At 45.3% G+C, this 13141-nt stretch overlaps 1 protein-coding gene across 1 annotated transcript in view; it reads left to right on the forward strand.

The window, feature by feature from the left end:
• Nucleotides 1-1432: 1432 nt before the first annotated feature.
• The window catches only part of LOC133349297 (probable global transcription activator SNF2L2), a 57281-nt gene continuing 45572 nt past the window's right edge, over nt 1433-13141 (forward strand). Inside the window, 10 exon segments of the mRNA XM_061562676.1 lie at nt 1433-1524; nt 3124-3462; nt 4039-4168; nt 5205-5549; nt 6953-7030; nt 7583-7907; nt 8295-8421; nt 9635-9808; nt 10882-11055; nt 11872-12045. Coding sequence (XP_061418660.1) covers nt 1438-1524; nt 3124-3462; nt 4039-4168; nt 5205-5549; nt 6953-7030; nt 7583-7907; nt 8295-8421; nt 9635-9808; nt 10882-11055; nt 11872-12045 — 1953 coding nt within the window. The 5' untranslated portion in view covers nt 1433-1437.

Genomic DNA, 13141 nt, shown 5'->3' on the forward strand with positions numbered 1-13141 from the left:
TATCATTCATGGCTCTGTATTTTTAATCGAGTTTCCTATTTGAAGTAGATGAGATTGTTCTAGATTTGAAGTTTTCGTGACTGCAAGGATCCATACTCTTTGGTTCTTTCGGTAAAGTCACGTAGGTGAAGAAATAAAAAAAATAGAAGTAACTAAATTAAATCACGACGTTTCGATTGCAACACAAGCAATCATCATCAGGTGTGACAACCACAGCAAGACATTTTTACTGAAGTGGGAGAGAAGCCGGAGTCAAGGGGTTTATACTGGGCAGGGTGAGAGGGCTACCATCAAAGATTTGTTCACGAAGCCATCCAGATATACAAACATTGACATAACTTCAACCGAGAAAATGGATACAAATTGAGCAATCATTGGAAGGATGTTATTAACCAAGTTAAACCTTAGCTGCTTTGTAGTTGACTTTCATATCCGCATCTCCAGTTTCTTCCTCCCAGCCCTGCTCACTCCCATCACTTGGAAATTTGCCGTGCATTGTTTCGAGCCTGCAGCTTTCCACAGACACATTTCCCCCCACCCTCATTTGGATCGTGTTGTTTGCCACTCTCCTCTGACCCATGCCCAGCCCCCTTGCCCCACCCCCCCTTCCTCAGCTATTTCCAGTAATCCCTTGTCACAATCAGCTCTTTTGCCTACTTCACCAATTGTTTCTTGCTGTGGTTGTCACCACCTGATGACGGACGGTTGTGTTGCGCCCGAAACATGATTTCATTTTTTGTATTTTTTTATTTTTTACCTACGTGACTTTACCGAAAGAGTATGTATCCACGATAATATTTTTTCTCCCAAAAGTTAATTGCAGAACTGATTCTTGTTAAAACTTGATTTGTAAAGATTCCTGTTGCTACTTCCTCCACATTCTGCCCTGGGACTGATGCCCGCTCCTTCCCACGCTCCCTGCCTGTTCGCTATCAAAAAACAATTATGTATTTTTATTATGAAAATTTATTATTTATTTTATTTTTTACCTACGTGACTTTACCGAAAAAACCTAAGAGTATGTTCGCTATCAAAAAACAATTATGTATTTTTATTATGTATTGTTATTATTAATTTTATAATTTATTTTTTCCCTACGTGACTTTACCAAAAAAACCTAAGAGTATGTTCGCTATCAGTCGCTGCCAATGCAATATTGGTGCCCCCTCCCCACCCTAACATTTCCCGCGGAACAAGAAGAGTTTCAGTTTACTTGCAAACACCGTAACAAACATCCCCAAAACAAAAAAAACGGCACGGTGCAAAACTCGCGCGCTCAAAAATGGGATGGGAATCCGGCGAAAAATTTCTCAAAAAACCAACACATCTCGGAAAATTCTGGTAAAGAAAAAAACCCACCGTGGATTTTGGCGTGACGGCTGCCACCGCCGCTGCCACTGCCTCCTCCTCCTCTCTATGCGTTCGCCCAACCCCCCAATGCCCGGCAACAGCGGCCGCCGGCGCAAGCGATGGGCGCGGCCTGAACGAGGGCACGGCACGCGCTGCGGCCCCTGTGACCAACAGGTGAGACCGCGCGCCACCCGTGTCAGGGGGTAGACGCGAACGTCGGGACGTCTCCTCTGGTTGTGAAAAAGAAGGTACCCTTTCGCATCGTTCATTTCATTATTTTTTTTTAAACTCCCTTCCCCTCACGCCACCCGCCCTTCCTTTCTCTGGGCTCAGGGAAATGGAGACGCAGCGCGGTCTGCTCGGCGCCATGTTACAGTGGGCGCTCGCGAGCAACGAAGCCTTTTCTCTTGTTTAAATGTTGTATTTCTTCTTGTTGTTGTGATCGTCGGAGGCTTACGCGGGGGGCGCAGGGGGGTTGCTTTTGAGGGAATTACGCGCGTTAAGGTAAGGTCTTATTTAGCGTTTTGTGATTTTTGTTTTGGCCGGCGTTTGAGAAAATGTGTGGTCAGGTTTAAGGCCTTGCTTAGGCCCCATGCGCTTTTGTTTTCGTTTAAAGGTTAAATTTTGTTTTTTTAAACTGTGCCGTCTTAAGCTGTGCAAAATGTACCCCGGAACATGAGGTGACTTGTTGTCATGAATGTTCGAAGTTGCGCGAACGAGCCGAAGTAAATACAATCGACGGGTGTTTTCGTGTCACCCCTGTTATGTAAACAAGCCGAGCGTTAATCGTTGTACAGTATCCGTACAAAGACGGTGAAATGTATCTGCGTACGAAACAAACTTTTAATTCCTTTTATTTTTCCCCACCACGTTTACGTACGTTTTAAAGAAAAACTAAACGCGTATGTTATGTATGTGATAGGCCCGATTGTAAACAATACAGCAACCACTTTCGATTTACAAATGCTGTGTATATATACATGCCGTGAAGGTGACGCCAAGGCCCTTATAAGTCGATTGAATGAAATAAAGTTTAACTTTTTAACTGGGACGAAATTAACGAAGGCAAATTGAACATGTAACAATGTGTAATCCTCTATGGACTGATAATCTGATAAGTACCGATGGTAATCTTAACCGTGGACCGATATGCTAAACGCATTATGTTAGGCAATTGGCATGCATTCTCTTTCACGCGCGTGGCGAATGTTGACTACAGACATTTACCGTGTTCTGCTCGGTGTGGATGTGACAAGCCGATCCATTGTTTTGACGATTTAGCGAATCCTTGAAAACTATCGTCGGCAAGCCACTTATTAAGACGCACATCATGTTTAATATACAAATAAATTACAGCCATTCTCAATTAACGATTGTATGAGAGCCACCCGATGCCCTGACGGTTTATTTATCCTTCGTTCACTCCAGTCCGTGTGGGTTGGTAAACGCGTGGAAATTGAAGAACCGGTTCACTTTGTTGATGTTCGCGTGACTTTGAATCGAACTCTGATCACGAGGTTCACAACGTCCCCCCTCCACTAACCACTGTGCATTCATCTCTTGGTTCTTTCGGTAAAGTCACGTAGAAGGGAAGTAATAACGAACCAAGAAGATGAATCCCTGCAGTCACGAAAGCTTTAAATCGAAATTTAACCGCCACTGTGCATTCGTGCCACCACCCATACATATCTGATTGTTTCTGTTGTTGTCGGTGGTGAAACAAACTCTTATATATCTAATAATCAATTTGTTTGTGTGTCTTTTTGTCTGTAGCCAGACACAATGTCGGCACCTGGAGATCAGGCCATGGGTGGCACCCCCCACCCAGGCCTCTCTCCAGGGCCCGGCCCGTCCCCCGGCACCATGATGGGTCCCAGCCCTGGCACCATGCTGGGCCACAGCCCTGGCCAGATGGTGGGGCCTAGTCCTGGTGGGGCCATGATGGGGCCTTCACCGGGACCCATAATGGGGCCCAGCCCAGGACCTGGACCCTCACCTGGCTCCATGCACGGAATGATGGGCCCAAGCCCCGGACCACCACCCAGTGGGCACCCCATGGGCATGCCAGGCGCTGCGGGCTACCCACAGGAGAGCATGTACCCCATGCACAAGGTGTGATGCTTATATTGGTCAATTTGAACGTTCGTTGATGTTTTCATAATTATTGTTTTTAAGGCACTTTGGGTCTTGAAGGTTGTTTTTGTAGGCATGTAACAATATGCTAATTTAGATTTTTAAGTATGCATCCAAATGTGCGCGTGAGAAGTATGTATGGTTATATATTACTAATGCACAGCACCTTGTCATTCTGCTGCTTGGATGTTATATGAAAATTCATATTTAGGGTAGTGTCACATGAGAACAATAGAATAAGACTATACAAATCAGACAAACACACTGGAGAAAAAATATATTGAAACAAATTGATCGTACTGTAGAAGACAGGAGATTGAATCATTACATTCCAAATGTCTTGTCACTGCCTTAAGATGCTGGTACTCCTACATTAAATATTAATGTTTCTACTCCCATCTGGACTTCCATCCTTTATGTACTAAATCGTAGCGTTGTGTTCCTATGCACTTCACATGATGTGTTTTAGAGTATGTTTAACTGCTGTTCTGCTGTATTTATGCATTTTTATATGTAAATGTTTGTATTTATCTTCCGTTTGCGTTTGACACGCAGTCAATGGAATCCATGCAGGACAAAGTCATGGTGGACGATCCGCGCTACGGACCGATGCGCCCGATGGGCATGAGGCCAACGATGTCGAGCCTGCCTCCACCGCACAGCCCCATGGATCAGCATTCCCAGGGTCAGACTCACTTGGCCTCGCAGCCGCTTAGCACAACACTTACTGCAGCCATACCATATCTAAGGAGTGTCCTTAAAATAACTTGAGCAGGTATATCGTGGTGTCTCCGACATGTAATGGGGTGGTTTTTTAGGGGGGTTCATGAGAGAGTGGGGGAAAAAAGGGACGGAACTTTTTTTTGGAATGTCGCACATGTGAAGCTCGAAAGTGTATCGTCACGCGAAGAAATTATCCCTTTACAATCTGTAAATTGGATAAATGTAGTCTTATTGGAAATAAGGGGGTTTTGGTAAGAATATGCCAGGACACATCACACCTTTGAATTAGTCCGTTGTTTTGAGGATACGCAGAATTACCGCTGATGTCATTGTTCCTTTGCAAATAATAGAAAGAAGGACATGTTTGACAGTTTGTGTGTAGCTGGCATACAGACACATCAAGACTAACTTGGAAACACTAACAATGTGATATTTTGTCATTTGTATGGGCAATAATGTAATGTTCACTTACAAGTAGACACATGCATCACTCATACTCTTAGGTTTTTTCGGTAAAGTCAAGTAGGTAAAAAATTTAAATTAATAAAAGTAAAATAAATAAAAATTTACCTACGTGACTTTACCGAAAAAACCTAAGAGTATGAATCCTTGCAGTCACGAAAGCTTCAAATCTAGACATGCATCACTGTTTTATATGGATATGCCAAAACATACCACTGTACAATTGTAAAAAGAAAAATATTTGCTCATTGTTGATGTGCTAATAGATAATATTTAAAATGTAAAAAGTTTTAGCTAGACCAATCAGTGGCCTGACCCTATATGTACCCTTATTACTCGTACATGGTTATGGCTCTTATCAATACCCACATTCCCATGCCACTTGATTCTCAAACTCATTTCTGATTGGTGTAAGTGGCAGTATTTTTCAGGGAATTATCTGTTCCCTACAGTGCCCTCCCACCAATTGTGACCAACTGAAAAGCGGCATTCCATTTAAAACTCTTCACGTTCCCCTTCCATGGCGGTTGGCGCAGGTTACCCGTCGCCACACCCGTCTCCGATGAGCGGTGCCGAGCACGCCTCCAGCCCCATGCAAGGCGGCATCGCACCTCCGCCAGCCGCTGGTCCGTCTGGGACGCCCGACCCAACACAGGGCGCCGTCGCAAGCAAGGGCACCTCGCCCTCCTTCAGCCCCCTCCAACTGCAGCAGCTGCGTGCTCAGATCCTGGCTTACAAGCTGCTTGCCCGGGGCCAACCCTTGCCCGAGAACCTGCAGCTGGCTGTCCAGGGCAAGCGGCCGCCGCCGGGACCACAGTCGTCCCACCAGGCGCCCCCGCCCGGTCCCCAGAACCTCCCGCCGCAGTTCAGCCGTCCACATGGTGAGAGAGCAGCAGAGCTGCGCCGTGAAGTGTTAGCAAGCGTGCATCAGCCGCCCGCATCCGTCTGTGTGCACGGACAGATTCACATGGACGCGTACAAAGGACAAAAGAAACATTAAGGGAGAGGCACGAGACAAGTAGTGTAGATATACATGAGACAAGACACGGGGTAGGGGGGAAATGTAAGGAGAGATAGAAAAGGAAAGACATCGGAAAAGGCACCTAACTTCACGTGAGGTGAGAGAAAGAAACAAGATTAGAGACATGAGAGACGCGTGTGGAGATTTAACAGATGAGGATATGAGAGGAAACGCGAGAGGCACAGGTATTGAAATATAGGATAGATAGACATCGGTTGAGAGACAGGAGGTACAAGTATGTATGTTGAACTTTTGCACAGTATGTAGCCAAACGTGCTAATTGGAGATGTGGGGAAGGACAACTATCTAAATACAAAAAGCAGTTCTAAAGAAGTGAGTTTTCAATCTGTATTGAATGGATATGTGGGGCATTCCAGAGGTGAAAGTCACATTGTCAAGAAAAATAACAGAAACTCTAAGTCTTTACACACAAAGTAATACATGAAGGAAGCAAAGAAACAAAGAAGACGTGGAGCGCTTATGAGAGGATGATGTGAGAACATTTCGGGGAGAGACGTAAGAGAGGGAGAAACGAGGATGGAGATTCAAGAGGAAGGTAACTGATGGAGGAACACAGGAATAGATGGAGACATGGGAAAGAGTTCTTTGAGAAACACTGCTATTGTGTGTTTAACACGTAGGCTTTCGCGACCAATGTTATTCATAATCAACGTTTTTGGGTTTAGATCGCGTTATTTATAAATGTGTCGTGACCCTCCACCACCCGACACGGCCAGTCAGTAAAAAAGTGTCACGTTGACAAAAGACAAATAGTTCACTGCTTTAGCCCACCGGTGTGTTGAAGCCACAATTTGAGTACAAATTGTAAATGTTGTGGCTTCAACACACTGGTGGGCTAAAGCAGTGAACTATTTGTCTTTTGTCAACGTGACACTTTTTTACTGATTGGCCGTGTCGGGTGGTGGAGGGTTACGACACATTTATAAATAACGTGATCTAAACCCAAAAACGTTGATTATGAACTGCTATTGTGTACTAACTGTAAATACTATGAATGATGGTTATTAAAATCTGCAGGCTTTTGGCAAAATACACATTCAGTAAGACTAGAGTTATGGGAGCATGAGTTCACTTGACCGTTTTTAAAAATGGAAATCATATTGGTGGATGCTAGTTGAATGTTTCCGTATGGTTTTCGCTGCATTGCTGAAAGAAAGTTGTTCTTTATTATGCAGGTAATTACAATTTTCTCCTCGCTAATATTTGGCGATGTCAGAATTTATTTCTTTTTTCATTTTGCAGCAATGGGTATTTCCCCAATGCCTGGAGGTGCAGTACAAGGGCCTATGTCCACTGGCAGTAGCAAGCCGTGGTCTGAAGGTATTGTGATTCGTTTAACTTGCATCAGTTTGTAGCATCAAGTTAATGCTTGAGAATGTTACTTGTGATACATTGTATAGACTTAGCGTTTCTGTATTTTACTTGGCAATGTAAATTTCACCTCTGGAATACCCCACATCCATTATCTCCTCTCCTAAGGGCTTCGTGATCCATGGCACATCCACTCTTTAGTGTGGTCTCACTGCCTCTCTCTCTCCAGTTCCCTCTTGCCATGTGTTGGTGGTGGAGGCCATCGGCACGTGACCGCTGTCATTTTCTTGCACTCCTCTTCATGGGCCAAGACTTCTATGTTCTATGGTGCTCGAAGCTCAATTTGTAAATCACTGATTTGGATTCCCTTTTATTCAATTCGAACGTTAAAATACCTCTGGGTCCTGGTCTGACCTGCATGCAAAACGTACAGTCGGTGCACCTCAAAACAGCAATTATGCACGAGGAGTTTGAACTATACTACTAACGCCTTTTGTTACTGCTTGCTTAAATGCATAAGTTGATAATAACGCAAACACTGCGTGTAATTGTTCGTTGAAGGTCCCTCGCTGAGTTCGGTGGTGTCGAGCAGCACGCCCCAACGCCACCCGACAGCCGGCCGACCCTCTCCTGCCCCACCACCCTCCGTGCCCCCGACATCCGTGCCGGGCGGAGTGCCGGGTACCCCGCAGGGGCAGTCGGCCCCCCACCCACAGATGACGCCGCAGCCTTTAGGGCCCGGTCCAACGCCACACGGACCGATGGCCACACCGGGCCATGTTGGGTCGAGCGTGCCGCCTTTCCAGTTACGCCAGAACCTCATCACGCCAATCGCCAAGCCACAGGGCCTCGACCCTGTAGAAATCCTGCAGGAGAGGGAGTACAGGTAGAGCTTACAGACTGATGATGAGAGCGGCAGCACCTCAAATCTTTTGCATGGAATGGCTATGTTTTTCTTCATATTCATTGGAAATGAATTCATATTTAACATGTATCATTATTTTCTATAATACATTACTGTCACAGTTTATTACTTCCATCACAAGAAAATCCATGAGACCCTAGGATGTGCTATTCAAATTACTTTGCCATATTCACAATGATCACATTAAACTTGATACATTATTGTTTTTGGGTATATCATTATTTATACATTAAATGTAGTTACATGCTCACCGTGCCAGCCTTCGGCAGGTTATAAGGTTCTTGATTCTGACACTGAATGCAGGTGTATTGTTAATTAAGTTTGTGGTGGGGGGTACCTTGTGTGCAGGCTACAGGCTCGCATCGCCCACCGCATTGAGGAGCTAGAGAACCTGCCTGGATCACTGCCGGGCGACCTGCGCAACAAGGCCACCATCGAGATCAAGGCGCTGCGCCTCCTCAACTTCCAACGCCAGGTACCACCTGACGCACTGGGTGATCCATTTTTAAGTAACCCACTAAACTAATGGCGAGAAATAAAACACATTCCTGCGGAGGGAGCTGCTAGGAACGTTGTGGTTGCTCGGTCAATGGCCAGGGTCAACGGTGGCGTGGTGTATTCCGCAAATATGGCCGACTGTGAGGGCGGGCACAAGCCGGCGTTGAGTTTTATAAGGGCACCACGAGGTGACCAGCCCCTCCCCACCCAGCCCCACCCTCCCCACCCAGCCCCTCCCCACCCAGCCCCTCCCCACCCTCCCCTCCCCACCCAGCCCCACTTTCCCCACCCAGCTCCTCCCCACCCTCCCCTCCCAGCCCCTCCCTGCACGACGGACACAATAATCCCCTGTGGGCTGGTGTAACCAGGAGGTTCCTACCAGTATAAATCTTCATCATCATGATCCATGGGCAGATAGCCTGTCGGTGACCACTGCACATTTCGCCATTTGCCAATATGCTCAAGTATGGCCACATGTTTCTGGCACCAACCTCTTTTATGTCGTCAAGCCATTATCTGTTCAGTATTCCTCTCTTTCTGCTTCCTTCAATGTTTCTGAACAAATAAATACATTTACATTTCCACCTCCTGCGATTCTGAAGACACGTGTTTGCATATTTTAACACTCCGATGTAAGATATAGAGCTGTCGAATTCACGACATTCAACCACCTGCTGAGAAAGAAGAGTGTCGTTAGAGATGAGTGAATGTATCTATAAATTCATCACCTGATGTTATTCTGCATCCGAGGCTGTCTGAGTTGAAGTTTTGTTGGTAAAAAAAATAAAAACGCTCAGTTATTTTGAACCACATGATTGTGGGATATGGCTCACGACTTCCATTTTCTATGGTCCGTGGCCACATGAGGGCATAGCACTTTAATAAAACGCACAAATGATATTTTTCTTTCACCGCAAGCATCTTAGCCATACGATTCAGGCCTTGGGGTGGAATATTTACCATCTTTCAACAACATCGTTTATAATGTTTGTGCACTCGGTTGCTTCTGTCACCACAAGGGACCTCTTCCAGTAATAGAAATGACTAAGGTGGTGTGTGTTTAATTTGTTTCCCACCAAAGGAATTTCAAGGACTTATACGAAAAGGTTCCGCACCCCCCTCACTGAAGTTTGATGACGACGTTTTTTCTTCATTCCCAACAATGTCCTGGGGGGGGTGGGGGTGTGCAGCTACGGCAGGAGGTTGTTGCCTGCATGCGGCGCGACACGACGCTCGAGACGGCGCTCAACGCCAAGGCGTACAAGCGCAGCAAGCGGCAGACGCTGCGCGAGGCGCGCATCACCGAGAAGTTGGAGAAGCAGCAGAAGATCGAGCAGGAGCGCAAGCGCAAGCAGAAGCACCAGGTGCGGCACCCTCCAGCCCCCCCCCCCAAAGACCCACTCGTGTGTTGGGCCGGTGTTGGATTCTCTCCCCCCCCGAAGAGCTTCGTTGTAAATAGGACCGGTGGAACAAAAAATGGAATTCCATCAGGATGAATTTATTGCAACGTTGTCACGGGTCAGAACAGTGATGCCCAAAGTTAGTATTTACACATGTACGTGTGTGTGTGTACCACTCTGTTTGGTTAATTTTGGGTGAAGTCGAGTAACGTAGATGTAGGGGAATGGAAGCGTAGTATTGCAATGGATTTTGCTGTAATTTTGTCTGCTGCCCATGACATGTAATCTGTTTTATACACGGTCATCCAAGCACTATCTGACAACTCGGGTATGTAAAAAAATTTAGATTAGTTCCGTAAGTAAAATTGTTAAACATTGGGGGTAGGTTATATCGGGCAGGTTATGCTTGGTAGGGTAGGTGAGGTTTAGGTTTAGAATCATAATATTTATACTGGAGGAATCCAGTGAGCAGATGTCCAGTAGATGCATTCAAGAACGTTACAAGAACAAACAATAGAAAAACATGAAATAGTGCAAAGTATAGGAAAGGTAAACAAATTTAATTCAATCACGACGTTTCGGGCGCAACACGTCGTGATTTAATTAAATTTATTTTATTCTTATACCTACGTGACTTTACCGAAAGAACCAAAGAGTATGGATCCCTGCAGTCATGAAAACTTCAAATCTAGACTGTAAACAAATTACTTAAAAATATACAAATACAACTAAATGATTTTTATCTGACCAGGTAAAGCCCACAGGTATCAACTTATTTTTCAGAATTGACTTGGCCACAAATGATAGCGCAACAAGGTGGCCTATCATGTGGGCATAGCAGCTAAATAATCTAAATAATCTCAATGAATGTTTATCATCATCTCAATGCATAGAGGGAAGCAATGCATATTAGTGAGGGTCCCAAGAAGAGTGGCTACTAGGCGGTTATAGGGGCACCCGTGTCCTCTGCTATCCGCGAACATACTCGGCATCGAAATAAACTCACGCACACGTTTGCTTGCCTTCTCCACACGCAGGAGTACCTGAATAGCATCCTGCAGCATGCCAAGGACTTCAAGGAGTTCCACCGGACGATGACGGCCAAGGTGCAGAAAGTGACTCGCGCCGTGGCCACGTACCACGCCAACACAGAGCGCGAGCAGAAGAAAGAGAATGAGCGCATCGAGAAGGAGCGCATGCGGCGCCTCATGGTCAGTGATGCGCACACCCCCACACTTCTCTCTATAACTGCCCGCAAGGGGGGAGGAGGGTGTGGTTTAAAAGAGACAAGCAGAGCCTCGCGTATTCGTAATAACATGGGTGGTTCTCTTGTAAGCCCGCTTGTAGGGCCACCGGTTTGTTTTTGAAAGTCGAGGGCTAAAATGCCGATTTCGAGTCCGTTTTTTTGGCCATTTCTGAGGTTCTGAGGTTCTCTCGGACATAATTAGAGCCTGTTTAGACCCCAAATCTCTTCCAAGGGAGGACCTGGCTTTCAAAAACCAAACCAAGTACAAAATAGGTACAGCAAACACAGTGTAACAATTGCAGAAGACAAACGGTGTTAAAAGCCACGAATTCATCCCTTAAATTCAAAATTTGCTTAGTACTAGAATTGCAGTTAGTTGTTGGAGGGACTTATCCACACAAAGGTGGATCCATTCATTTGGATAACTAATTTCTTTCAATATGCTTTTCGTGTTTAGTTTGTTGTCTTTCCCCACACCTGACTAGCACGGTTGGCTACATACGGTGCGAAATAAGTTCAATCTACAGTACATTCCAGCAACCTACAGGGCCTCTATTTGCAACTTGACCAGATATACTGCTGGACACTGGATTTAGCATCGCCACACGTAGGTGTCCATGCACACAATTGACAGGGGCTACATAGGTATCCAGCACTGTCGCATCGCATATCCTCTTCAACCCCCTCGCCTCCTCACCACCTCCGCTCCCCGCAATTGCATCGCTGACCAGTTAACAAAAAATACTAATAACGTGACTGACGTTGGCGTTGGGGCGTGCAGGCAGAAGATGAGGAAGGCTACAGGAATCTTATCGACCAGAAGAAGGACAAGCGTCTGGCCTACCTGCTCATGCAGACGGACGAGTACATTGGTAATCTCACGGACCTGGTGCGCGAGCACAAGATTCAGCAGGCCGCCCGTGAAAAGAAGAAAAAGAAGAAAAGGAAGAAGAAGGTGAGACACTGCACACTCGAACATTCCGTTTGGGTCATTTTCCCCATTTACCAAGAAAAAGATTATTCTTTCGGTAAAGTCACGTAGAATGGACATAATAAAATAAAATTATTCTCACGACGTTTCGGCCACAATGCAAGCAGCCGTCCTCAGGTGAAGACCAGGTCTGTCGGGGAGACAGCGTCTGAATGAGCTTTAAATCGAAAAAAAGATTATTGTTTTTTTTGCAACAAAATAAGAGCCCAGTATAAGGCACAGACCACAACAATGGGGTGGTAAAATTTTGATTTAAAGCTTTCGTGACTGCAGGGATTCATATTCTTGGTTCTTTTGGTAAAGTCACGTAGAAGGGAAATAATAAAATAATACAAATCTAAAACGATAAAATTCTCACGACGTTTCGACTGCAACGCAAGCAATCATCATCAGGTCGAAACGTCGGGAGAATTTGATTGTTTTATATTTATTTTATTATTTCCCTTCGTGACTTTACCGAAAGAACCAATAATATAATGGGATGATAGCGTCGGTGGGAGGGGGGGGGGCGAGGACAAAAACCTCTGCCAACAGAGGCCCGGCCTCAATACTCCTGGGTCCATAGATGGGGGAGGAGATTGGGCTCACTGGCCCACAGGAGAATAATTTCTTTTTTACACGCTTTTTATTAACTCACTCTGTCTGTTGTTGTATCCTCAAATCTTGTAGCTCAATTTTAACCCACTTCCCAATGGGGTATCGACTGCAAACTTGGTATAATTATGTCATATTGATGACAATACTATATTCTATCATAAAAAATTTAAACCTTTTTTATATGTTATGCTTCGGCTTGGGTCTAATTGTCCACGCTCAACTGACGTTGGCTGTAATTGGCCACGGCCCCTTACGTTGTGGCAAGCTTCGGGGCCACTTCCTGGAGTCGTGGAGTTCTGCCATTACGAGTACGGTACATTTCATGAAAGCGTGTTTTAATAAAAGTTGTTTTAAATATTACTTAATATTTAGTTCCATTCCGTGTTCACATCGGGTTCTCAACTATGGTCTATTTGTTTTTTTTTTCCTTATGCACATTTAATCTCTGATGGTTCTGAGAAGG

The sequence above is a fragment of the Lethenteron reissneri genome, chromosome 4 (genome assembly GCF_015708825.2).
Source record: "Lethenteron reissneri isolate LAM-NWPU_2019-01 chromosome 4, ASM1570882v1, whole genome shotgun sequence".
NCBI lineage: Eukaryota > Metazoa > Chordata > Hyperoartia > Petromyzontiformes > Petromyzontidae > Lethenteron > Lethenteron reissneri.